Below are 24,346 nucleotides of genomic sequence, written 5' to 3' on the forward strand. Positions count from 1 at the left end.
TAAAAGAAAAACTCCTGAATTCTCACATTTATTTAAATAGCGGCTGCCAGTCATATTTCATAAAGCACTTATGGGGCCCATGAAGTCTTTTATTTTTAAAATACAATAAAATAGTACTAGAGCAGTTGGGATATTGTTCTGCCAGTAACACAACTGTAAGAGCCTCGGAGGGAGCAAGCAAGCCGGCTACAGGCCAGCTCCACCGCCGCTTCTTCTGAGCAGCAAGCAGCCATGACTGGGGCACAGGCTCCTCAGGCCAGACCCTGCAGGCAGGGCAGCCCCTCCAAATCCCTCCAGTGGCTGACCTCAGGCCTCAAAGGCTCCAGCGCCGAGCTTCCTGGGCTCATCCCTAGGCTGGAGGTGCAGTGTGAAACAGCAAAGGAGCCAGCGAGACTCCTCCAGTGTCAGGGCAACCAGGCAGGAGTGGAGCCAAATGGCCAAACTTGCAGCAGCGACTGCAGCAGTTGTTGCTGCCTCGTGCAGCATGGGCCAGGGCTCCTGCAGCTGCTCAGGCACAGCCAGAGGTGGAGAAAAACTCCAGGACTGACACAGCCCCCTTCCACCCAATCTGCCTAAGATCTGGGAGCTGGAGTGGGAGCAGAAGGAGAGGGGTTCATATGGGTGTTGGAGGCATAGGCCTGCAAAACCCCATTTGAGCACCTGTGTGCCCTGAGGGTGGATACAGACATGCATCCCTTCCTTCCAATTTATTTATTTTTGTTGGTTGTGGGGCTTGAACTCTGGGCCTGGACGCTGTCCCTCAGCTCTTCAGCTGAAAGCAAGTGCCCTACCACCTGAGCCACAGGACCACTACCAATTCTTCTCGGGGAGGAAGGGACACCCTTTCCTCCATGCTGGGCAAAGGTTCTGCCCCGGTGCAAGACTCAGGTAATGGTTTGCTCAAAGTACCATTCGTGCTTCATCTACTTAACCACGTAGAACAATGCCTGGAGACCCCCCCCCCATGTGTAAATCACCTGTGCTTTACCTACTTTTACAACCTTGTTTAGTGGAACTGCTCCACATTTGTTGACAAGGATTAGCTTTTTCTGTTTAAACTCTCATTGTCTGTGCTCCCATAAAACTGTTTAACTCTCTGCCCCTGACTGAAGATTTACTTCTCCTGCTTGTGTGCTGTATATAAGCATGTGATGTTCCAATAAATTTTGTCTATACCCACATGGTGTAGTCCCTTCTTGCCTATACCACACATCGTGTTCCCAGATCCCGTTGTGGAAACAGCAACAGATGGGGTTATGCCGGTTGATGCCTCTGACATCTCCCCCCTTTTTTGTTTTTTAAGTACAACCGTAAGCAAGAGATCCTTTGCAGAAGGGATTTGCAGAAACTATTTTGGAATGTAGACAGCAATATCTTGACAAGACATAATGCAATCAATCCTGTAGAAACACTATGGGTAAAACTGTGCCACCAGGTTCGAGGGTCCAATTGGTTTAGCACAGATGCAATTCCCTCAGCCAGACCTTCATATCCCACCCCAGGGAGTTGTGCCAAGAAAGTCTCAATGACTTCCTGCTGTAACTAGTGGATGTCCCAAGTCAAATTTCCTTGCAAGACTGGCAGGTGGTAGTGAAGTCCCTGCCAAGTAATGTTAGAAGTGTTGAATCAAGTAGGAGTGATGCACAGTTTATTGAGCTCTAATCACACTTGAAGGTTAGCTGTTTCTGCAGATCAATTATCTGGTCTCCCATCCACTGCACCGTGTGTTGCAGGGTGTTCAGACGGGAATCAATGTCCTGTTTAATATTGTGCTGATGAGTCCATAGCTGGTGACAGTCCAGCCACTTCTCTACAAAGTCCTTGGTTTGGATGGAGGAATGCAGGGCCACTCCGGCAGTCGCAGCAGTCATGGTGATAGCAGTCATTTCAAGGATCACAGCTACACTCAGACCCAGGAATCTCCTAGTTCTCTTCAGCAGTTGCTGGAAGACTCCTGTCAACAAACCAACAGTGGGGCTCTCCTGCCAAGGTCGGGTGAGGTTAACAGGCACCCAGACCCCTAAGCGAGATCTTAATATCAGGAGAGACTGAGAAGGCATATTAAAAGAAATAGTATGATTTAAGCATGTAAAGAGTCCAGGCTGCGTGGGTTCTCATTGATTGACACTGTCCCTGTGGGCTAGGACATAGGAAAGTTTAATACAACCCTGTACAGTAAAAGAATGGTTCCTGTAAAATGTATAATTTGCCTCATGGGCCCTAGTAAAGTGACCAATCCAATTCTGAGTTGTATAAAATTGGGTGGCAAGTTTTATAAATGCCACTGCTCAGGCCCTAAGTGTCCCCTGAAGTTTATATGTGGCCTACGAGGCACAAGGCCTCCATCATGTCAGGTGAGCAAGCCAATGGGTTCTACATGATTTATAACTCCATTGTATAGACGTCACCATCAGAAGAATTATTAGTATACCAATCACCAACATGCTTTTCAGAATAATTGGCAATGAAACATCCATGAGGACCTCAATCTATAAATGAGATGTTATCATTATGCTGTATAATCTTTCCTCTAGGGTTTTGACACTGAGACCACTGAATAGAAACATAAACAAAATTCAATAATTAATGTCCTGGCATACTAGGTTAGGTGGTCGCCCAGTCTTATTTGTATAAGAATGATCCTTACCAATAAAATTTAAGGAAATTGTGCTGAATAGCCCCATATGATTGTTGATTTTATCATCAGGCAAGATGTATGCCCATACCTGTCTTCTGGTTGGTAAGCAAGGTGATGTCCCTAAACACAGTGGTAAAGACTCAAATCCTAAGGAAATAATATAAGGTATGCCTTCCTCACCTGGATGAGTAGGGTCTGCATGATCCCATGGTGGAGGAAAATACATGCTGTCATTTGTATACGCCACCGGACCTTGGTCTAGCTAATCCACTAATTTTAACAATGGTCGGTGAGTGACATAGGCCCAATATGCATGTTCACTACTCACTGCAGAAGTATTCACAAGCAGTGCAATCATGGCCAAAACAGATATTCAGGTATTCTAGGGGTTTTTGTACTGACCAGGGTGGCTTCGGTCTTGTGTCAACACCTTATTCTGACCCCATGTTGCTGGGGTCAAGCTGGTTTTCTTAAGATAAGGATGATGGCTTCCTCCAGACTTCAACCTTAGGTCTGCAAATCTGCGTACTAGATGTTCTTCCTCAGGGTTGTGTTGTGTTGTTTTTGCTTCTCTGGAGGTCGGATGAGTCAAAAAGGGACCCAGATGTTGCCAGTAGATCCATCTGGAATGATAGAAACGCTATTTTCACTTATGGGGCATTAGTCTTATTCTTCATTGATTAAATTTTTTAAACCATATGGGAATAGATAGTGAGGTGGTGCTAGAGGGATAAAATGCTTTTCAGCTTTAGTGAAAGGATCACTTTGAGTGAAATTTTAAAAATTTAGAGTAAATAAGGTTAAGGCAAAAGTTCCCTTGGGGATTCCCCTTTTTTGTTTTTTTAATAATTGAAGCTTAAATGTTTTATGGGTGTGTAAACAGTTGGCATTAGTCTACACAGGTTCATTAAAGAAGTTTTACCTAGGGACTAACTTTAGTAAACTCCCCTAATATTTTTCTGATTGTACACTGGCTTTTAGAATATGGTGTGGGGTAGTTTGTCAAGGTGACAACTTTTTACTAATTACATTTTATTCCAAACTAGAGTTTAGGCATAATTTTTTAACTTTTCATAACTGTATGGACCCTTTGGGGGGCGGCTATAGCAGCATAGCCTGTTTAGTACTTTGGTTTGTAAAAGATTTAAATAGTCTAGGATGTTTAAAGGTAAGCTCCATAAGAAGTTCCACTTGTAGGTGTTCAGTGGCAGTTTTGTAATTGACAAACAAGTTATAAAAGCAGACCTAACAGTTAGTGATTACAAATTGCATCAAGGCAAATAGGGTGGTTGAGTCCACACAACTGCCTGTAGACATCCTGGTATCTAGGCTGGAGATGGGGGCATTGCACCCAGCTTCAAGGCCTGGAGGTGGGACAAGTCTTACCTTGAAATCCTAGGAAAACATTACCTCCCCAAATGGGCGAAAGCATTGTTTAGCTCCTCAAATAGCCTAGGTGGGACAGGCAGGCCATCCTTTGGAATACAGATGTTTAGTGTAGCTCCTGGTGCTTAACTCTCTACTTAAGCCCTTATCTTTGAAAATTTAACATTTGGTCTAAATCCTGATATAAATGATCTTTTTAGTAATTATCAGACCACAATTTTGTTTTATTTTGGTGTTTATACCAATGTTTCTCTGCTTACCTGGGACTTATTTGTCTCAGTTAAATTTGAATTTTCTCCTTCCTTGTTCTGATTAATACCCTATCTCTTTACTTTTGATCTGGTCCTAACAATTTCATATTTTATTCTTAAACAAATTTATTTGTTTAGTGTCAGCCCAGAATTTACTGCCAATTAGGGTTTTAAGCACATACAGAGCAGTTTGGATTTAAGCTATTCCCCACAATTCACAACCTCAGCCTTTTACAGCCAACTATTACAAATGGTTGACAAGTTCTTGCCCAGTTATGCATGCTTATAAAGTAGCTTGCCATGACCTCCAGCTCTGATCAATTTTAGAAGAGCCAAACATTATTGCCAAAGTCCCAGGAGTGCCTCTTTCTATGTTAGGGTAAACGCAACCTTGACATTTCCCTTGGTCACTGGACTTGAACTTAGTGCCTGAGTGCTGTTTTTCAGCTCTCCAGTGCAAGGATTGCACTTTGCCACTTCGGACTCCAAAGCAACTCTGCCCGCTTTTTTGGCACTCTGCTGGCTAGTTAGAGATGATAATCTTTCTCTGCCTGGACTGGCTTTGAACTGCAGTTTGTAGATCGCTCACCTTTGGTCCTCAGCTCCACCCTCATCTGGGCCCCCTCCCATTTCTGGAGTTCCCTCCATACAACTGGTCTCTCCCTCTCTCCACCCAGACCCACCTGAACTCCCATCTACCTCACTTCCTTTTCTCTCAGATACTTCTGCTACCAGGATGATGATGGAGGTCATGTGCTCCCTCTTGGGGGAAATATGGCTCCTCTAATAAACCTTGTAATAATCTTTCTCCTTTGCCTGCCTGCCTCTGCATGGTCCCATAGGATGGATGTGTCTGATCCTCTTTCACTGGTGGCTCCATACTGGGATAGGTTCCCCAGTGCATTTGCTCCCCCTGCACTTCAGAAGGGAGTTCAAACAGCTGCCCTGGGACCTATTCTGAGATCCTTCACTCCAGTCACCAGAGGACCATCAAGGTAACTTTCTCCTGACTGAGTGCTCTACCAGCCCATCCAGCCCCACTAATTAATTCCCACTCCAGGGTAAGTGACAAGTTTGTCTGAGGTCAGGGTTTCTGATTCCAATATCAGTGGTAAGGCCACCTGAGCCTTTCTGGGCTAACTGAGCCCCACCCTCACCATCTGACCAAAAACTTGGCCAAGTGCTGGAATTAGCCACTAGAGGCCTACCATGGCCCAAGGACCCACCTTGGACCAACATAAGGACAGTCTCCACTGGTGGGGCCACCACCTATTTAGGAGCCAACCTGCACTGCAGAGGACACTCTACTCTAGGCACATGGCTTCAGGTCACTTACCATGGGAAGGACACTAAATTTCTTTACATTAAGGCCACCTGGCCTTGGAGGGCTGTTGAGTCCCCATCATTAAATTTGGCCCCACATTTAAAACTCCACTTCTGAGAGTGCTTGAGCAAGTAGCTCTCTCTCTCTCTCTCTCTCTCCCTCCCCTTAAACTTTGCCTCTTGCCAAAATTACCTGCTTGTAACCTCTTTCACAAGTATTTCATATGCTAAACGCTTTGGTTAAGCCCTGGAAGAATGTAACCAGTAATTGCTTGTTTCTACTCATTAGATAGAAAATGGGTGAGTTTAAGTCTAAACTCCCTGAAATAAAGGCCAACAAGTTTGGATATTACCAAAAGTGTATTAATCTTCTCTCTAGCATTGAGCAAGTGGTGGATGTGCCAAATTGGCATCTTGGTACTTCAGCTTAGTACTACCCCTTCCTCCTCCCCTGTCCTGTGGTGCCATTATGCTAGGCCAAGTGTATGTTCCTATTGCCTCCTGTTCACTAGGTTTCTTGTTGGCAAAGTTTTGTATTTTAAAATGACCACATGGTTCCATCATAATTAGAAAATTAGTTCCACTAAAATTTCAAAACTTTAAAAGTCTATTTTAAAATCTAAGCACGCTCTATAATCTGTGCACAAACATGTCTGTCTGTGTCTTATTTGACTATATGTAAGTGATTATGGTTTCAAGGTTACTCTGCCTACTAAAAATCTTTGTCAATGGAAGCTGTGAATTAATCTAAATTGCTTTAAAACTTTGTGACCTGACTAAGCCAAAGAAAAAACAGGCAGTTTTAAAAGACCTTGGAAAAGGACTTAAAAAAGACAATGTCCTTTACAAAGTAAATGAAATTGGTAACTAAGTTTGCTGTGAATTATGTCATTCCTATGTCCATTTATGCTAAGAGTTAACTATTGTTCACTGACCATGGCTAGTAAACTAAAGCTAAGGGTTTCATTCTCTGTTTTCTCCCCTGTGTGCCGATCAACTTCAATTAAGATCAAGGGACCAGAGTGACTATGCCCAGTCACAGCTGCCTAAACCAGTGGCACCAGCCTGCAAAAGCCAGTGTAAACCAGGTCTCTAACCAGTATATGTAGAAATATTGCAGGTTACCAACAGGAGGTGCAACAGTCCATACATGTTGGGAGATGCCACAGTCTCTCTCAGACTCTGGCCTTGCTTCATCTCACATGACCAAAAGCCTGTTAATTAAGGGTAAAACACAAGACACATTAGATATTTGGTTCTGTAAATGTTCATCGCCAGAAGTTAGACCATACGGGGTGTATGAGCAAAGGATAGAAATTGATTTCTATACTATTTTACAATTGGAGGTAAATTCCTAAAGGTAACAAAGACTGCAGAAAAAAAATATGGCCACTCTTTCTATTCACTGCCCACAGGACAGCCTACAGGCAAAGAATATACAGCCCAGTGTTTCAATGATGCATTTAAATGCAAATTAAAATAACTTTACAAAAAGGATTTAAAATGACATCCCCCTTGCAAAAATTTGAGAAGTTGTGGGGAGTGGCTGGCCTCCCAGACAAGTTTAAAAGATAAAATTTTCCTAAAGGTTTATTTCAAAGTAAAAAGAAATAGGATTATTCTAGTTTGCCCCTAAAATTTTTTGTAACAGTTGCCGGAAGGCCCACAGTAAAAGATAGGACAAGTTTGTCAAATGTAATTTAATAAGTAAAACCATGCTTATAAAACTACTTCCAGCCGGGCGCTGGTGGCTCACGCCTGTAATCCTAGCTACTCAGGAGGCTGAGATCTGAGGATCACGGTTCAAAGCCAGCCCGGGCAGGAAAGACCGTGAGACTCCTATCTCCAATAAACCACCAGAAAACCGGAAGTGGCTCTGTAGCTCAAGTGGTAGAGCGCTCGCCTTGAGCTGAAGAGCTGAGGGACAGCGCCCAGGCCCAGAGTTCAAGCCCCATGACCGACAAAAAAAAAAAAAAAAAAAAAACTACTTCCAATGACCATCTTTGTTGCTTTTAATTGGAGTAAAAGTGACTGTTTGTAAAAAAAAAAAAAAAAAAAAACTCATTGATCTGCAGTTTGAAGCCAGTCCAGGCACAGGCAGACTAAAGTCCCTGTGAGATTGTCATCTCTAATCTGCCAACAGAGTGCTCAAAGCTGAGTTGTTTTGGAGTTTAAAGTGGCCAAGTGCTAGTCCTGAGCTGGAGAGCTGAGGGACAGCACTCAAACCCTGAGTTCAAGTCCAGCGACTGACCAAGGAAAGTGCCAAAGATGTATTTATCCCAACATAAGAAAGGCACTCCAGGGACCCTGACAATGTTAAAACATCCAGAGGCAATTACAAACAAATGTTTGGATGACAAAAGTGGTATCAGGTCCTGAGTTACTTGAGCTTGGTCCTCCAAAAAATTGATCAAGCCAGAAGGTCATAGAAAGATAAGTTTGTAAACATGCCTATCACCCATGTTGGTCTAACTGGGCAAAACTTTCCAGAGATCTGTGATAGTGGGTAATAAAAGCTAAGATTGTAGAATGTAAATCCCAAAACCCCTGTATCTCCTCAAAGTCCTAATTGGCAGTAACTTTTGAGCTGGTTAAATTCATCTGTTGAAAAGCTTGTAGAGCTGAGATTATGTTCCTATTGAGATCTGTCTAAAGGCCTACATAGGTAGGCATTCCTCTGCCAGACAGAAAATGCTTTTATAAACCAGGGTGTTAAACAGGCTATGCTGCTGTAGCCCAAGAAAAGGCCTGTACATTTGTTATAGGTTAAATGTTGTCTATAAGCCACTTTAAGCAGGCTACCCAGAGGCAGTGGGTCATAGAGTGCCAATCAGTCTCAGGTTAAAAGCATCTACTGGGCTTTCTTTTAAAAATCTCTGACAAGTAATTGTTAGTCAATTGTGAACAAGTTATAGGTAACCTCCATTTCATTGATCTCCTTGTTGCTTTAACTGGAAATAAAAAGAGCTTTTGTAAGAAAGTTCAAAGCCATCCTGGGCACACAAAAAAAAATCCTTCTAAAACTCCATCTCCCTACTAATCAGCACAGAACCAGGACTATCCAGCCAAAGGCTGAAAGTGGCATTGTGACTCTAAGTAGTAGAGCATTAGCCTGGAACAGAAGGACTCAGGGACAGTGCCCAGGCCTTGAGTCCAAACTGTAAATGCCAACCGGGACAAGCTATCCCAGGAATGGATGTTGAGACAATGGCCAGGACAAAGTCAGTCCTGACCATGGAAAACCATGGAAAAGAGTAAGAGATGCTACCCTAAATGGAGTCACTTTATGCTTTATGCATTGTTTCTGGCAAAACTGGGGCTTCAGCTTCCACCCCCACTACAAAGGCAGAGGAGGGGTCCCGCAGAGCAGTGGGGACCTCACAGATGAAGTCCTTCAGGGGAGGGGGCCTCACAGAAGAGGCTGCAAAAAGGGGTGTACCTCACTGGGAGGCCGCAGAAGTGAGAGTGCATTGTGGGGAGGCCACAGAAGTGAGAGTGCCTTGTGGGGGAGGCCGCAAAAGAGGGGAGGGCCTCACAGGGGAGACTGCAGAGGAGGGGAAACTGCAAAGGCACAGAGGAGGAGTTTAAACTTAAACTCATCCATACTTTTACCTTCAGTTACAAGGGAGAGGGAAAGAGGGAGAGGGAAAGAGGAAGAGGGAGAGAGGGAGAGAGGGAGAGAGAGAGAGCCAGAGCTATCTGCCCAAGCACTCACAGAAGTGGAGTTTTAAATTTGGGGCAAAATTTGATTGAAGGGCTCAGCAGCCCTCCAAGGCCCAGGTGACCTTAATGTAAAGAAATTTAGTGTCCTACCCATGGTAAGGGACCTGATTCCACGGGTCTATATTAGAGTGTTCTCCACAGTACAGGTTGGCTCCTAAAGGGGGTGGTGGCCTTGCCAGTGGAGAATGTCTTCATGTTTGTCCATTTGCATTCCTTGGGCCATGGAGGAGGGTTCCTTGGGCCAAGGTAGGCCCCTGGCACTTGGCTAAGGTTTGGCTCTGATGAGGGGAAGGGGGGCTCGGTAAGTCACAGAGGCCCAGGTGGCCTTACCACTGAGATATCAGAATCAGAAACCCAGACCTCAGATAAACTGGTCACTTACCCTGGAGTGGGATTTAATTAGCAGTGTTGGATAGGCTGGTAGAGCGCTCAGTCAGGAGAAAGTTACCTTTGTGATCCTCTGGTGACTGGCATATAGGATCTCAGGATGGGTCCCAGGGAAGCTGGTTGAACCTCCTTCCGAAGTGGAGGGAGGATCAAACCCACTGGGGAGCCCATCCCCACAGGGGCGACCAATGTAAGAGGATTAGAAAAAATCCATGCAAGGGGACCATGCAGAAGCAGGAAGGCAAAGGAGAAAGATTATTACAAGGTTTTTTAGAGGACCCATATTTCCCCCAAGAGGGAGCACATGACCTCCATCACTATCCTGGTAGCATGAGGATCTGAGGGAAAAGGAAGTGAGGTAGATGGGAGTCCAGGTGGGTCTGGGCAGAGAGAGGGAGGGGTCAGCTGTATGGAGGGAACTCCAGAAATGGGAGGGGGCCCAGGTGTAGGTGCTCATACTTCGAGCTCATGAATCTACCTGATTCTGGGGCCTGGATGAGTTGCCTTGATCTCTTCTAAGTCATTTACCATATGAGGCTTTTCTGAACTCATACATCACTGCAAATTGCTAGCATTCCTCCCTAGCACATCACTCAATATATTTTTTCCATCATATATTTAAACATATTTATGTGTATACATTCTCTACCCTCCCCCAACCCCACACACAAAGGCATAGACCTTCAAAACAAAGCTTTTCTTTTTTTCCTTGCTACAGTGTCTAGAACCTAATAAACTCAATAGATACAAAAGAGTGAGCTGGGTACTAGTGTCACACATATTCAGGAAACTGAGATCTAGAATCACTTTTTCCATTTATTTCCCATTTTGATTAAAATTTAAGCATTAAAGGAACTTTTAAAGAGAATCAAGACTTCCTTTTTTCTGGAGGTTTCCTTCACTCCCTTTCACCTAGTCCAGCTCAACCTATGTCCCCCTGGGGGCTTTGGCATCCCAGAAAATCCACAGTCCCCCAGACCCCAGTTAAATTCAGAGAGAATCCAGCATTGCCTTTAGTCATGTGGTGGGCAGAGCAGAAAGCATCCACCACGTGTGCTACCCAACACCTCTAATCCACACCAGTGCCACTTCCATACTCCTAGCCACATGAGCAGCATTGTGTCACCGTCGCTTGCACTGGCATAGGCTTCCGTGGTCATCAGGACAGATGTCCTGAGAGTTATTTCATCTGCACAAGGTGCCATTTCCTGGGTCCAGGTATATTGCTGATCTGGGAAATCACTGGCATTGGAGCAAGCCAGGGCTGCTGCAACCGCACTGTAGGATGCATCTCTCTGCAGCAAAACCTGAGGCCCTTCCTTCCTAGACACAATGGAGATCCTAGAAAATTCCCTGCTTGTCCCTAGATGAGTCCATGAATATATCTACAGCCCTCATCTGTCAGAAATGAACAAAGAGTACAGAATTGTTCAAGTCATTTTCCTTCTTCACAGAAGGGTGCACTATCATCCTGGCCCCCCAGAGCGAGGCAGCACACCAAATGGGGGGATCCACTTGGTTTTCATCCCAACCTAGGAATGATATTATCCCTTCTCATGTTGCTAAGGAGTCAGGATCACATCTTTGTAAACAATCGGTTACCAGGGTAATAGGGTCATAGAAGGAAGACAAGTCATTCTAACCATCAGTGGACCATCCCTAGTCAGGAGGCAGTGTACTTTGGGAGGCTATTGCTCAAAAACAAACATCCTTTTTACCTGTTAATGAAACTGCAAATCCACTGCACCTCACCTTTGTCATTACAACAACAACAACAAAAAGAAAAAGAAAAGGGTGTTTTGGATTTTCTTGTCAGGACTGGCTTGAAACCACAATCCTCAGATTTCAACCTCCTGAGTAGTGCCAAGATTTTTTATGAGACAATTCTCTCAAATTAACCACCAAGAAAGAAGCAAAAAGGAATAAAGAAAAGTCCAGGACTTGAGCTGAGGCTCAACTGGAAGATAATGGACAGCACCCATGCCCTGATTTCAAACCTATGACCAGCACATCATGATCATCATGATCATCATCATCATCATCATCATCATCATCATCATCATCATCATCATCATCATCATGTGAATAAAAAGACTGTAAGAGCCTATTAAGAATATTAAAATTGAGGGCTGGGAAGGTGGCTCAGTGGTAGAGCTCTTGCCTTGCATGCATGAGGCCCTGGGTTTGATTCCTCAGCACCTTATATCAAAAAAGAAAAAAGCCGGAAGTGGCACTGTGGCTCAAGTGGTAGAGCACTAGCCTTGAGCTGAAGAGCTGAGGATAGCACCCAGGCCCAGAGTTCAAGCCCCATGACCAAACAAAAAAATATTAAAATTGAGTGAGCCAGGCACTTTTTGGTGGCTGACATGTAATGCCAGTTAGGAGCATGAAATCTCAGGATGGTGGTTAAAAGCCCACCTGGGCAGGAAATTCCATGAGGCTCTGATCTCCAACTAACCAGCAAAAATGCCAGAAGTAGAGCTGTGGTTCAAGTGGTAAAGCAACAGCCTTGAATGAAAAAGCAAAATAACAGTGACCAGGCCCAGATACATAGGGTAGGACTACTACTAAGTAATCAATTAAATACAAATACACAAATAAAAATCAGAGTGGAAGATGAGCACAAAAGCCAAGAGAATTGGTGGTTTACACCTGGAGCTCAAGCTACACAAAAGACAGAACTTGAAGATCTGGGTTCCAAGGCAACTGAGGCAGAAAAGTCCCTTAGGAATTTGTGAGTATGTATCAGGTGTGGGTCTTGAACCCAGGGGTTGAAATAGAATTTTTTTTTTCTTAAAGGTAGCATTCTACCACTTCCTTTCTTTGGGGGATGAAATGGAGATAAGTTTTATGGACTTACCTGCCTGGGCTTTCAACCCCAATCCTCAGATTTCAGGTGCTGATACAGTACTCTTATCTTCTATGAGATTTTTTATCTTCCATGAACTGCCAAAAAGTAAAAGAAGCCAGAAGTTGATCTGTGTGGCTCAAGCCACAGAGACTGCTTGCTTTGAGGGAAAATGAACAACAAAATCCCTCATACACAGTGGCCCTGCCCTGGTTTCAAACCCAGGAAGTGACCAGGCCCTATGTTCAAGCCCTAGGACCACCACCACCAGCAACAAAAGAATGACTCAGGGACAGGGACTAGGCCCTGAATACAAAGCCTAGAAACAGCATTAAAAATAAAAGAAAAACAAATTCAGAGACTGTGGCTAGGCTCCAGAGTTCAAGGTCTACAACCAGCACCAGGACGGACACACACACACACACACACACACACACACACACACACACACACACACACGAAATGAACAATATAATAAGAAGGCAAAAGAAGAAGAGCGAAGTCAATGAAATATTTTTAAGTAGTGGCTCATGCCTATAATCCTAGCTACTGTGGAAGCTGAAATTTTAGGATTGTGGTTCATAATCAACCTGGGCAGGAAGCTCCATGACACTTGGTTTTATGTGTGCTAGTCCTGGGGCCTGAACTTGTGCTGTTTTGCACAAGACTAGAACTATTCTACTTCCAAGCTCTTGGTGATTAATTGGAGATGAGAGTCTCAACAACTTTCCTGCCCTGGCTGGCTTTGAACCACCATCCTCTGATTTTAGAGCCTGGCTAATGTCCCTGTCTTCCCATGAGAATCTTTCTTTTTTTGGGGTTGGTCATGGGGCTTGAACTCGGCCTGCACACTGTCCCTAAGCTCTTCAGCTCAAGGCTAGTGCTCTACCACTTGAGCCACAGGGCCACTTCTGGTTTTCTGGTGATTTAGTGGAGATAATTGTCTCATGGACTTTCCTTCCCAGTCTGGCTTTGAACTGCAATCCTCAGATCTCACCCTCCTGAGTAGTGGCTTACAGGCGTAAGCCACTGGCACTCAGCTTTTTTTTTCTTTTCTTTTTTCTGTTTTATGGGTTGTGGGGCCTGAACTCCAGCTCTGGATGGTGTCCCTTAGCTCTTCAGCTCAAGGCAAGCACTTTACCACTGAGCCACTTCCCAGCTCCTCCATAAGAAACTTATCCCTTATGAATCACCAAATTTGTTTTACAAAGCCAGATGTTGAAATGTGGCTTAAGTTTTAGGACATGGGAGAGACTCCAGCACAGTGACCTTGCCCTGATTTCAGGTTTAGGAACAGTCACCACTCCCTGTGTTCCAGCCCTAGGACCAGAACCAAATAAATAAATAACTCCCCCATTTTCACTGTATTTGATCCCATTTTCACTGTATTTGATGTTGGCGTAATTTGTGAAGGTGAAGGGAAAAAACAAATTGTTTAAATAGGGATACAGCTAGACCGATTGCAACAATGAGATGTATAAGAAATTATTTCAAAAAATGAACTTTACAACTTTTGCCTGGTGGGGGTGGTAGAGAACATTACATAAACAAAGCCATTCATGCAGCTGTTGCTCAAGCTGTTAAAGTATGCTAGCCTTGAGAACAAACAATACAAAAAATTCTTCATTCACAGTGGCCCTGCCCTGACTTCAAGCCTCAGGAGAGTGGCCATGTCATGAGTTGAAGCCCTAGCAACAAAAATGAAAATAAATAAATAAATAAAGCCAGAACTTTATCTGTGGCTCAAGCCATAGAGACTGCTAGTCTTGAGAAAGAAAAGGGAAAAACCTCAGACACAGTGGCTCTGCCCTGATTTTATGACTAGCAAAAGTTAAGGCCCTATGTTCAAGCCCTAGGACCAGCAATGAAGAAAAAAAAAAATACAGCAACAACAAAAACTCTGCAAAAATGCCCAAGTCCTGAGTACAAGCCATAAGAGCATCACCTAAAATAAATGCAGAAAGAAAGAAAAATACATAAAGAGCCACAATTTGAACTGTCTTGAGGTGGGAAGCCTACTAGTCTTGAGAAAAAATTAGGAATAATGACCAGGCCTGGAGTTCAAGTACTATAACAAGCTCAAAAAAAAAAAAAAAAATCTGTTGGGAGCCAAAAGGAGTCTCTCAACATGAAGATAGGCTTGACTATCTCACCAGAACACCTTGTGGCTGAGTTTACAGAACCACTCTCAGAAATCCGACGCTTTCATCCTGCCTTATGCAAATATCCTGCAGCTGCTAATGACCACCCTTTCACCCTGCCCTATGCAAACATCCTGCAGCTGCTATGGCCAATGAAAAAGCTTCCTTAATGGCCAATTTAAAAGCTTCCTTATTCCAAGCATATAAATACCCCAGTGTGAAAAATAAAAATTTGCAGCTTGATCAGAATCCCTGTCTTGCTGTCATTCTTCATGTCTCTTGTCCCTTCATTCCTCTCGTTTAGGTTCATCGCCCTCGTTGACGTCCTGCAGGTTGGGACAAAAATCCACAAAAAAAAAACCTTCAAAACAAAAACCTCAGAAAGAGTGGCCAGCCCTAATAATAAGCTAGATGACCCAAACTTACGAAAAAGAGAAAAAGAATAATAAATTAAGTGAAAAGAAGGACAAAAATATTAGAGCCAATTTAAGATTTTAAAAATATGGTTCACACCTATAATCCTACCTCCTCAAATAGCTGAAATCTGAGCATTTGTGGTTTGAATCCAGCCTGGGCAGGAAAGTAAATGAGAATTCTTTTCATTTATGCTACTCCTGGGCTAAAACTTGAGTTTTACTCAAGGCTAGAGCTCTACTGCTTCCTACCTGTTGCTGGTTAATTGGTGAAAAACGTCTCATTGATTTTCATGCCTAGGATGGCTTTGAACCTTGGCTCTCAACTTTCTTTTTTTTTTCTTTCTTTCTTTATTTTATTTTATTTATTTTTTTTTTGTGAACACACTGTACAGCGGTTTTACAATTACATGGGCAGGTTAATGCGTACATTTCTTATCAAGCATTGCAGCCTCCTCCTTTGTTTACACTACACATCCCTTCCCAGCCTCCCCACCCAACCGCCCACCCAATCCTCCCGGCTTTCCCCCCCACCAACATTGAAAAACTCGTTTTCGACATGACAACTTGTACTTCTCATTGTTGCAACAGGTCTACCTATATCCTTAAACGACTTGTTTTTCCCCATCTCCTACACAAGTTATAATGACATCAAATATAGTGAAAGCAGGGTTATACTGTGGGGGAGGGACATACAAAGCTACAAAGAGATAATCTTATAAATGCGTTAGAAACAAATGCATGAAAGGAAAAAAAACATTAAAATACATATCTAAGGATTCATTTTCATAACATCACATTATCTGACCTTTTCTGCTTGACTCATACATATACTAGATATTGCAAATAATGGAAACCATGGCACCTATGTTTCTTTTGGCCTGGCTTATTTCACTTAATATAATGTTTTCCACGTTTTTCCATTTCCTAACAAATGGGGCAATGTCATCTTTCTGATGGAGGCATAGAATTCCATTGTGTATATATACCACATTTTCTTGATCCATTCATTTACTGAGGGGCATCTGGGTTGGTTCCATATCTTAGCTATGGTAAATAATGCTGCAATAAACATAGTTGTGCTGTTGGCGTTAGTGTGGTCTTGTTTGTAAACATTTGGGTAAATGCCCAAAAATGGGATTGCTGGGTCATAGGGGAGCTCTATGTGAAGTCTTTTGAGGAACCTCCAAAGTGCTTTCCAAAGTGGTTGAACAAGTTTACATTCCCACCAACAATGAAGTAAGGTTCCCTTCTGTCCACATCCCCTCCAGCATCTGTTGTTGTTAGAGTTCTTGATTTTTGCCATTCTAACTGGAGTGAGGTGATATCTCAATGTTGTTTTGATTTGCATTTCTTTTATGGCTAGAGAGGCTGAGCATTTCTTCATGTGTCTATTGGCCATCCTTCTTTCTTCTTCAGAGAAGTTTCTCTTTAAGTCTTTAGCCTACTTGTTTATTGGGCAGTTTTTTCTTTGCAGATTTGTTGTTGGGGGATTTAATTTTTTGAGTTCTAAGTATATTTTAGATATGAGACCCTTGTCTGTTGTATGGCTAGTGAAGATCTTCTCCCAATTAGTGGGCTTTCTATTGATCTTGCTAGCTATGTCCTTTGCCATGCAAAAGATCTGCAACTTCATGCAATCCCATTTGTCCCACCTTTCTTTGATTTTTTGTGTTTCCGGGTCTCTATTCAGAAAATTTCGGCCTGAGCCGAGGAGACCTAGGGTTTCTCCTATTCCATCCTGTAATGTTTTCAAAGTGTCTGCTTTGACTTCGAGGTCTTTGATCCATTTGGAGTTGATTCTGGTGCAAGGTGATATATAAGGATCTAGCTTTAGTTTTCTACAAGTAGTTAACCAATTTTACCAGCACCATTTACTGAAGAGGCTGTCGTTCTTCCATTCTATTGTTTTAGCTCCCTTATCGAAGATTAGATGGCTATAGGTCTGTAGGTTCATTTCTGGGATTTCAATTCTATTCCATTGGTCCTGATATCTGTTCTTATGCCAATACCAAGCTGTCTGGATAGTCATCTTGGCTTCCTGTAGTTCTTTTTTCCTTTCTGTCTTTTTTGACAGTTGTGGGGCTTGAACTCAGGACTTGTGTGCTGTCCCTGAGCCTCTTGTACTCAAGCCTTGTGCTCTACCATTTGTGCCATAGCGCCACTTCTGGGTTTTGAGTGGTTAATTGGACATAAGAGTCTCACAAGGACTTTTCTGTCTGGGCTGGCTTCCAACTGAGGTCCTCAGATCTCAGCCTGTTGAGTAGTTAGAGCCATAGAACACTTATCTCATATTTGTTAGGTATGAAAAAAAGAGATAGCCGAGTAAGAACAGCACCATGCACATGCTATTCAGGTAAGGGGTAGTTTTATTCAGTAGACCTGCTGGGACCAGGCAAGGTTGGCACTCCACATGGCTGGGAAAGGCCTTGGAATGAGAGAGAGCTGGGAAAGAGAGGAAAGAGAGAGGAAAGAGCTAGAAAAGAGCAGAGAGAGCAGAGAGAGTCTGGGCCTGGGCTAGGCCTTATCTAGGGTACGGGCAGAGAAAGGTGTGGACACATCAAATTCAGATATGACCTCAGTGGATGCAAATGTGACTTCTTCCAGGTGTCCCAGTTGCCTAGGTAACGCAGTTACTGGGTGGAGACTTTGCTGTGAGGAGTGTGGAGTCTGCTCGCCATCCAGGAGCAGACCTTACAATATTAACAAAAAAAAAAAAAGATGAGCTATGGCTCAAATTGTAAAACTTCCATCCCAGAGGGGGGAAAAAGCCCAACACCTCAAGAAGACTGGCAGGTCAAGCCCTAGTATCACCATAAAAAAATGAAAACCAGGGCTGGGAAGGTGGCTCAGTGGTAGAGTGCTTGCTTGCTTTGGATGCATGAGGCCCTGGTTCGACTTCTCAACATCACATAAGCAGAAAAAAAAGCTGGAAGTGGTGTTGTGGCTCAAATGGTAGAGGACCAGGAGCTGAAGTGCTGAGGGATAGCACCCAGGCCCAGAGTTCAAGCCCCGTGACCAGCCAAAATAAATAAATAAATAAAAGCCAAATACAAAGAAATAAAAACAACCACCAAAAATAAAAAGGAAGAGTTGTGCACTGGCTAAAGATGTAGTGCCTGCTAACTTGGGGGGAGGGGGGCGGAGGGGGAGAAAGCATGGACACTGGAGACTGGCCAGGCCACTTTGAAGCCCTGGGATTAACACAAAGAATAAAAACAACAACAAAAAGGCAGAAAGTGATCTTTGGCTCAAATAGACTATCAGCTTTAAATCAAAAACAAAAACTAAACAACACTGACCAGGCCCTGTGTTCAAGCCCTAGGTCCAGAACCAAAACATAAGAAAAACCTAGCCAGGTGCCAAAGGGTCACACCAGTAATCCTAGCTACTCATACTCAGGAGGCTGAGTTCTGTGGATCACAGTTTGATGCAAGGAAGGAAAGTCCGAGAAACATAATAGACTACTCAGAAAAAGCTGGAAGTGGTGCTGTGGCTGAAGTGGTAGAGTGTTAGCCTTGAGCAAAAGAAGCTCAGGGACAGGGCCCAGGCAGAAGAGTTCAAGCCCCAAGGTCAGCAAAAATGAACAAAGAAAAAAGAAAGTGAGTAATTAAGCTGTGGCTCAAGGTATGAAGCCTGCTAGCCTGGAGAAAAAAAGGTAAAAAATGTAAACAAAAATATTAAAAAATTATTCCCAGAACCACATGCTCCAGTGCACTTTTCCCTACACCCTTAGTTTGCAGACAACCAGGCCAATGCCCCTGCTATACCCTGTATCTCTATGCCAAAAATTTCAATTATTTGAAAACTGCCTTCCGAGAATTGCCACATAGGGACCACATTGAGAATTATTGACCTCAAAAATATTTATTAACATGATTTCTTTTATTCTTGTGATTTTTCTATGTCATTCTCATCATTACTTCCCTAGCACCTAGCAAATTACCTAGAATAAAAATATAGAGACATATCTGCTTATTGAACATCTACATGTATATTTGGGATAATAAGCTAGTTTATATGGGGTCAACAACACTGAGCATTTTTTACAATGAGCCTCATAGTTTGTAAAAAACAAAAACAAAAACAAAAACAAATAACACAATTTAACCCTCAAGAACTCTACATTTGCTAGTCAGCAGTCACTCATACCTCTCATCCTAGCTACTAAATGGAAGCAGGTGCTTGTGTTGTTAAAAATAGTAATGTTATAAAGGAAAAGCAGAGAATTATTATAGACTATAGGAGATCAAGTATACACAACTATATATAATTCATGATCATGTACTGGTATTAGTACTGGAGAAAAAAATGACAGGGACAGAATTGAGCCAATTGTCAAGACTGAAATATAGACAAAGATTAAGCAAAGTATGGCATTGTGATTAATTTACTGAAGCCGGTAACTACTGTGGCTATGTAATAATGGGACATTTTTATCCTGAGGAGAGCAAGATTAAAATATGTAGGAATAGAGGACTATGATATATACAAGTTAATCTCAAATGTATGTCCACAAAGAGAACATACACACAAATAAGTGATTAAGCGAATGAAGGAAAATGTTAACTATAGTGAATTTTCATAAAAAGCACATAAATACTGTTTATATTCTTTTTATGACTTTTCTTAAATTTGACCATTTTTAAACAATACTAGATTGAATAGTGAAGAGATGCACTTGAACTGCAGAAGATGAGTTCCCGAAGAGTGTTCTGAGAGGGTTTCATGGAGAAAGCAAACATTAGGGGATAAGAATAAAAGATCAAGTGTTAACATATGAAAAATTATGGAAATCCAAACATTCAGACTACAACAATAAAGTACCAAGAGTAAGAAGGTTCACAGACACAGAAAATAACTCAGGGCTACTGTGGGTTGAGGGAAGGCAAGAGGCATGAATGGTTTAATGGTCCAAAATTTTTGTCAAGGGTGATGGATATGTTTGGGATAAGATAAAGGTGATGGTTCTACAATACTGGAAATGTACTGAATGTCACTGAATTGTGGTTATAATAATAAATGTTATTACTATTTCCCTATAAAGAAAAACAATCATCCCATTTTAGAGGCTACTGTTTCCAGGAAACTCTCTGACATTATATACTCACAGGAAACCGTACTCTTTCTTTCTTACATTCAGTAGATTTTAAACATGTATTTCTTTATGTTTTTTTTTTCTTTTTGAGGTCAAACCCTGCTAGCACAGGCAGGCCTGGAACTTTCTGCTACTTTGTTGCTTGAGGAATGTCTTTCTTCTACCCAAGACATTCCATAACAAAATTTATTTTCTAATAACAACAACAACCAAAAAGATCAGTTATTAGGGTCCTTACCCTAGGACTTAGGAGCACACAGGACATCTTGATTATATCAGTTCCCTCTGTCCAGAGAGCATTGTGTGCCTGGGGCTTACTGGTTTACAGAATGTCTCCTGAGCCTGGGAAAGATAGGTATAAAAGGAAAAAGCATCCCATGTCCTGTGCATGAGCAGGCAATGGAATATATGTTGTATTAAATATTTCTCTGGATATAGAACCTCTCTGCCCACTCTGACCTTGGATATGAACATAGCTCACAAGTCATCAACAAAGAGAAAGGCTTTTGCTCTTACTTCCATATTGTAAATGGTTACTATCTCAGTTTTTATTCACTGAAGTGTCACAAATAAATGAATCACAATCACCAAGAAGTAATAACTTACCCTGGCCAGTTTGTCTGGTTTGCAGGAGATGTGTTGGGAAAAACATCTCTGTTATCTCTTCAGAAAAATCTTCATCCCCTGAAAAAAACAAAGTTTTACATGAAAAACATTCCAGAAAAACTGCTGAGGATCACAAGAAAGGTGAGAAGGAAGAGGAGTGAAGGCAGCAGAAGTATGCATAACAATTTAATGAGCATGGAATATGAGTGCTTATAGAATTTTTTCCTTTCCTTCTCAAGTTTTTATGATGCATTGTTATCATTATCCATTCTTTCACTATTAAACTTAAATGTCCAATTAAGACAAACATTTCTGAGACTTTTCTTCCACCACTGGTTAAGCTGAAGCTACAGGCGTTAGGGATAATAATAATCACTCGGCCTTCTGAGATTTCTGGGCAGACTTTGTGGCCTTGCCAGCTCCTGCAGACTTCTTGTCCACATCTTTGATGCCACACACAGCAACTGTCTCCTATCACAAACAGCAAGATGACCCAAAGGAGGATAGTCAGAGAAGCTCTCCACATACACAAGGCTTGCTGGAACCATATGAACCATGACAGCATCACTAGACTTCAGGAATTTAGGACTAGCTTCCAACTTCTTACAAGATCTCTGTTCAAGTTTCTCTTTCCAGTCAGTAAACTTGCAAGCAATTTACGCTGAATGACAATCCAGGACAGAGGCATAGTTAGCACTGATTTGGCCTGGATGGTTCAGAAAGGTCACCTGAGCAGTGAAGCTAAATGCTTCCTTGGGTGGATCATTCTTGTTGTCATCACCCACGTTGCCACCCCAAACATCTTTGGGTGACATGCTTATAGAATTTTTTTGTGCATAGTATGTCGATAGATGTTCTTAATGGGCTTATAAGAGAGGTGGGCATTATCACACTTTGGCAATAAAGATAATGAAGGCTGGAAGAGGTCAAGAATTTCCACAAGATTTCTTAGCAAAGGTTAGGAGTTAAACCTTGGCCTCCACTCTCAATGCTCTTTGCGTCACATTACAGAAGAATGAATGGAGAGTATGAAGCAGATATTGTATAAAGTAAATGGAATTCAGGGCTGGGAATGTGGCTTAGTAGTAGAGTGTTTGCCTAGCATGCATGAAGCCCTGGGTTTGATTCCTCAGTACCACACAAACAGAAAGAGACAGAAGTGACCCTGTGGCACAAATGGTAGAGCACTAGCCTTCAACACAAAGAGGCTCAGGGACAGAACCCAGGCCCTGAGTTCAAGCCCCAGGACCAGAAAAAAAAGAAAAGAAAAAGAATTTAAAAAATGGAATTCAAGTTTTGGGAAGAGTTTCAGGCAGAGAAAATGAGTGCCAAGATTAGGGGGTGAAAGCATAGCAGGAAGTTTAGTATAATCACAGCATTTAATGTAAACAAAGGAAAAAAGCGACAAAGTAGGATCCAGCAAAGACTAGGCCTTTACATCCTAGTAAGATTTCAAAGTTTCTAACGAAGAGATGAGGAACCACTGAATGATTTTTAGAACAGAGACAAGTAAGATCAAATTTAAATCAAAGGAAGATCATTTTAATGGCTGAGTAGAGAACTGATCAGCACTAATCTAGGAACAAAAAAGGAAGTAAAATTGAGGGAATAATCCATGATCCAAGTGAGCAAGATGATGTTTAAATCAGCGGGAGAAAGGATTAATGTTGGAAGGGTGCTAAGGAAAATGCTATCTTGATGATGGGAAAACAGAACACCTCACTGAAGAAACATGCAAACATATGGGTAAGTCAAGAGCAAACTATAATCAAGACAGCCAAACATACTGTCAGGAAATATTCCTTCTCTCTTTACACACCTAAATCCTATCCATTCACTCACTTTGAGACCAGCCAAAGGTTTTAACCTTTAGAATCTATATATTTCTTAATCATCAGTCTATAGCTTAAAGGGCAAATTGTTACTGCTTTATCTGACCATTGTCCCCCAAATTTCCTGGGATTGGTGGGAAGAATGTATCATAGCTCATTTGTGCCTCTCCCTTGGCATTTAAGAGAAAGAATTAAAATGACTTAGCAATCCCAAGTATAAGATGGATTGTGAAGGTGATCTCATTAATACCATCCTTACCAACGTAACTCATTTAAGCAACATTTAACTATATCCTAATATGAATAAAAATCTAAAACCTGACTCGTAGGTTGTCATCCAACTAAATCCTACTGGGTGCAAGAAATTAATCTAAAAACATAATGACATACCTATATCACAAAATATTGACAAAATGATCCAATAGCATGCAGAATTTTTTTCATTTATATTTATCTCATTCTGTTCTAAAAAATTATTTAGTGTATACTTAGAATGTAAATAATATTCCAATATATACATTTAATTTACAATGTTCAGATATACAATGTATTATGTTTGAGTGTTAATAACTTTTTTTTGGTAAGTGTTGAGAACAAAATGAGGCAGGTCACTGCTGTGGCTCATGCCTGTAAACCTAGGTATTTGGGAAGTTGAGAATGGAGGATTATAATTTGAGGTCAGCCTTGGCAGCACAGTTTGTGAGATCCCTTCTCAGCCATAGTCTGTTACATTAATATGTGCTCATCCTCCTACACTAATGTGAGAGTCCAAAATTAAGAGGATCTCAGTTCCAGCCCAGCCTGGGCAGAAAATTTTAGGAGATTCCATCTCAACAGAGAGGCTGGACACAGTGGCAAGTGTCTGTGATCCTAACAATGACAGGAAGACTGAAATCGGTAATTGTAGTTCAGGCATGCATCCAGGCAGGAAACCATACTCTCCCTGAAAACAGTCAAGGGAAAGCAGGGCCCAAGGCATGGCTCAGTGGTAGAGTGTCTGCTTACTAAGTTTGAGTGAGCTGAGCTCAAACCCCAGTACCATCATAACAAAGGAAAACAATGGTGGAAGATCACTACCAAATACTTTCCACAGAATTAAGTATATATTGGGCAGGAGTGTGGCCCAGTATTAGGCTAGGGATGTAACTCCATGGTAGAGTACTTGCCTGAGGCTTTGCATTTGGTGACTGGCATTGAGATGAGGAGAAGTTGCATCGAAAGTATGTAGGATGGTGCTGGTGGCTCACGACAATAATCAGCTACTCAGGAGGCTGAGACCTGGAGAATGGACGTTTAAAGCCAGCCAGGCAGAAAATTCTGTTTAGATCTATCTCCACTTAGCAAGAAAAAGACAGACTGGTGTCGTGGTTCAGATTAGTAAGACATCAGCTGAGTTCAAGCTGTGGTCCTGGCACCAAAAACAACAATAACAAAATAAATAAATAAAGGAATAAAGTGTGGGCATTGGAGGGACTTTGGAGAAAGGCAGGACTCTCCCAAAATCGGAAGACATATTCTTAGGCAAAGGGATGGCAAGGACCAAGAATGCTGATAGAAAAAGATGACCAACACTACCACAACAGCAGGTTCCTACCTTTATCCCCGTCAGCTACTTCCATTTTTTCAGTACTTCATTGAGATATCATTAAATGCCAACATCACTGCTGAATTCTCAACAAATATCACTGAGGAGGGCTGGC

The 24,346-nt window shown here is 42.2% G+C and overlaps 1 protein-coding gene across 7 annotated transcripts; it reads right to left on the reverse strand.

The window, feature by feature from the left end:
• LOC138837897 (endogenous retrovirus group K member 18 Env polyprotein-like) lies at window positions 1–24,346 on the reverse strand. 7 transcript variants are annotated; one of them, XM_070036922.1, is made up of 8 exons: window positions 24,241–24,346; window positions 23,813–23,924; window positions 20,815–20,892; window positions 20,447–20,550; window positions 12,569–12,654; window positions 6,728–6,812; window positions 3,041–3,261; window positions 1–1,954 (listed from the first exon to the last, which is right to left on the reverse strand). In XM_070036922.1, exons 6-8 carry the CDS (start codon window positions 6,793–6,795, stop codon window positions 1,659–1,661), a joined length of 585 nt encoding a protein of 194 aa, XP_069893023.1. In that variant the 5' UTR covers window positions 6,796–6,812; window positions 12,569–12,654; window positions 20,447–20,550; window positions 20,815–20,892; window positions 23,813–23,924; window positions 24,241–24,346; the 3' UTR covers window positions 1–1,658. The 7 variants fall into 7 exon arrangements, 4 of the variants coding, with proteins under 4 accessions (XP_069893023.1, XP_069893024.1, XP_069893025.1 ...); XM_070036923.1 differs by lacking the exons at window positions 20,447–20,550; window positions 23,813–23,924; XM_070036924.1 differs by lacking the exons at window positions 20,447–20,550; window positions 20,815–20,892; window positions 23,813–23,924; window positions 24,241–24,346 and adding an exon at window positions 13,554–13,791.

This window comes from Dipodomys merriami, unplaced genomic scaffold (assembly GCF_024711535.1).
Source record: "Dipodomys merriami isolate MVZ:Mamm:240054 unplaced genomic scaffold, mDipMer1.0.p SCAF_2785, whole genome shotgun sequence".
NCBI lineage: Eukaryota > Metazoa > Chordata > Mammalia > Rodentia > Heteromyidae > Dipodomys > Dipodomys merriami.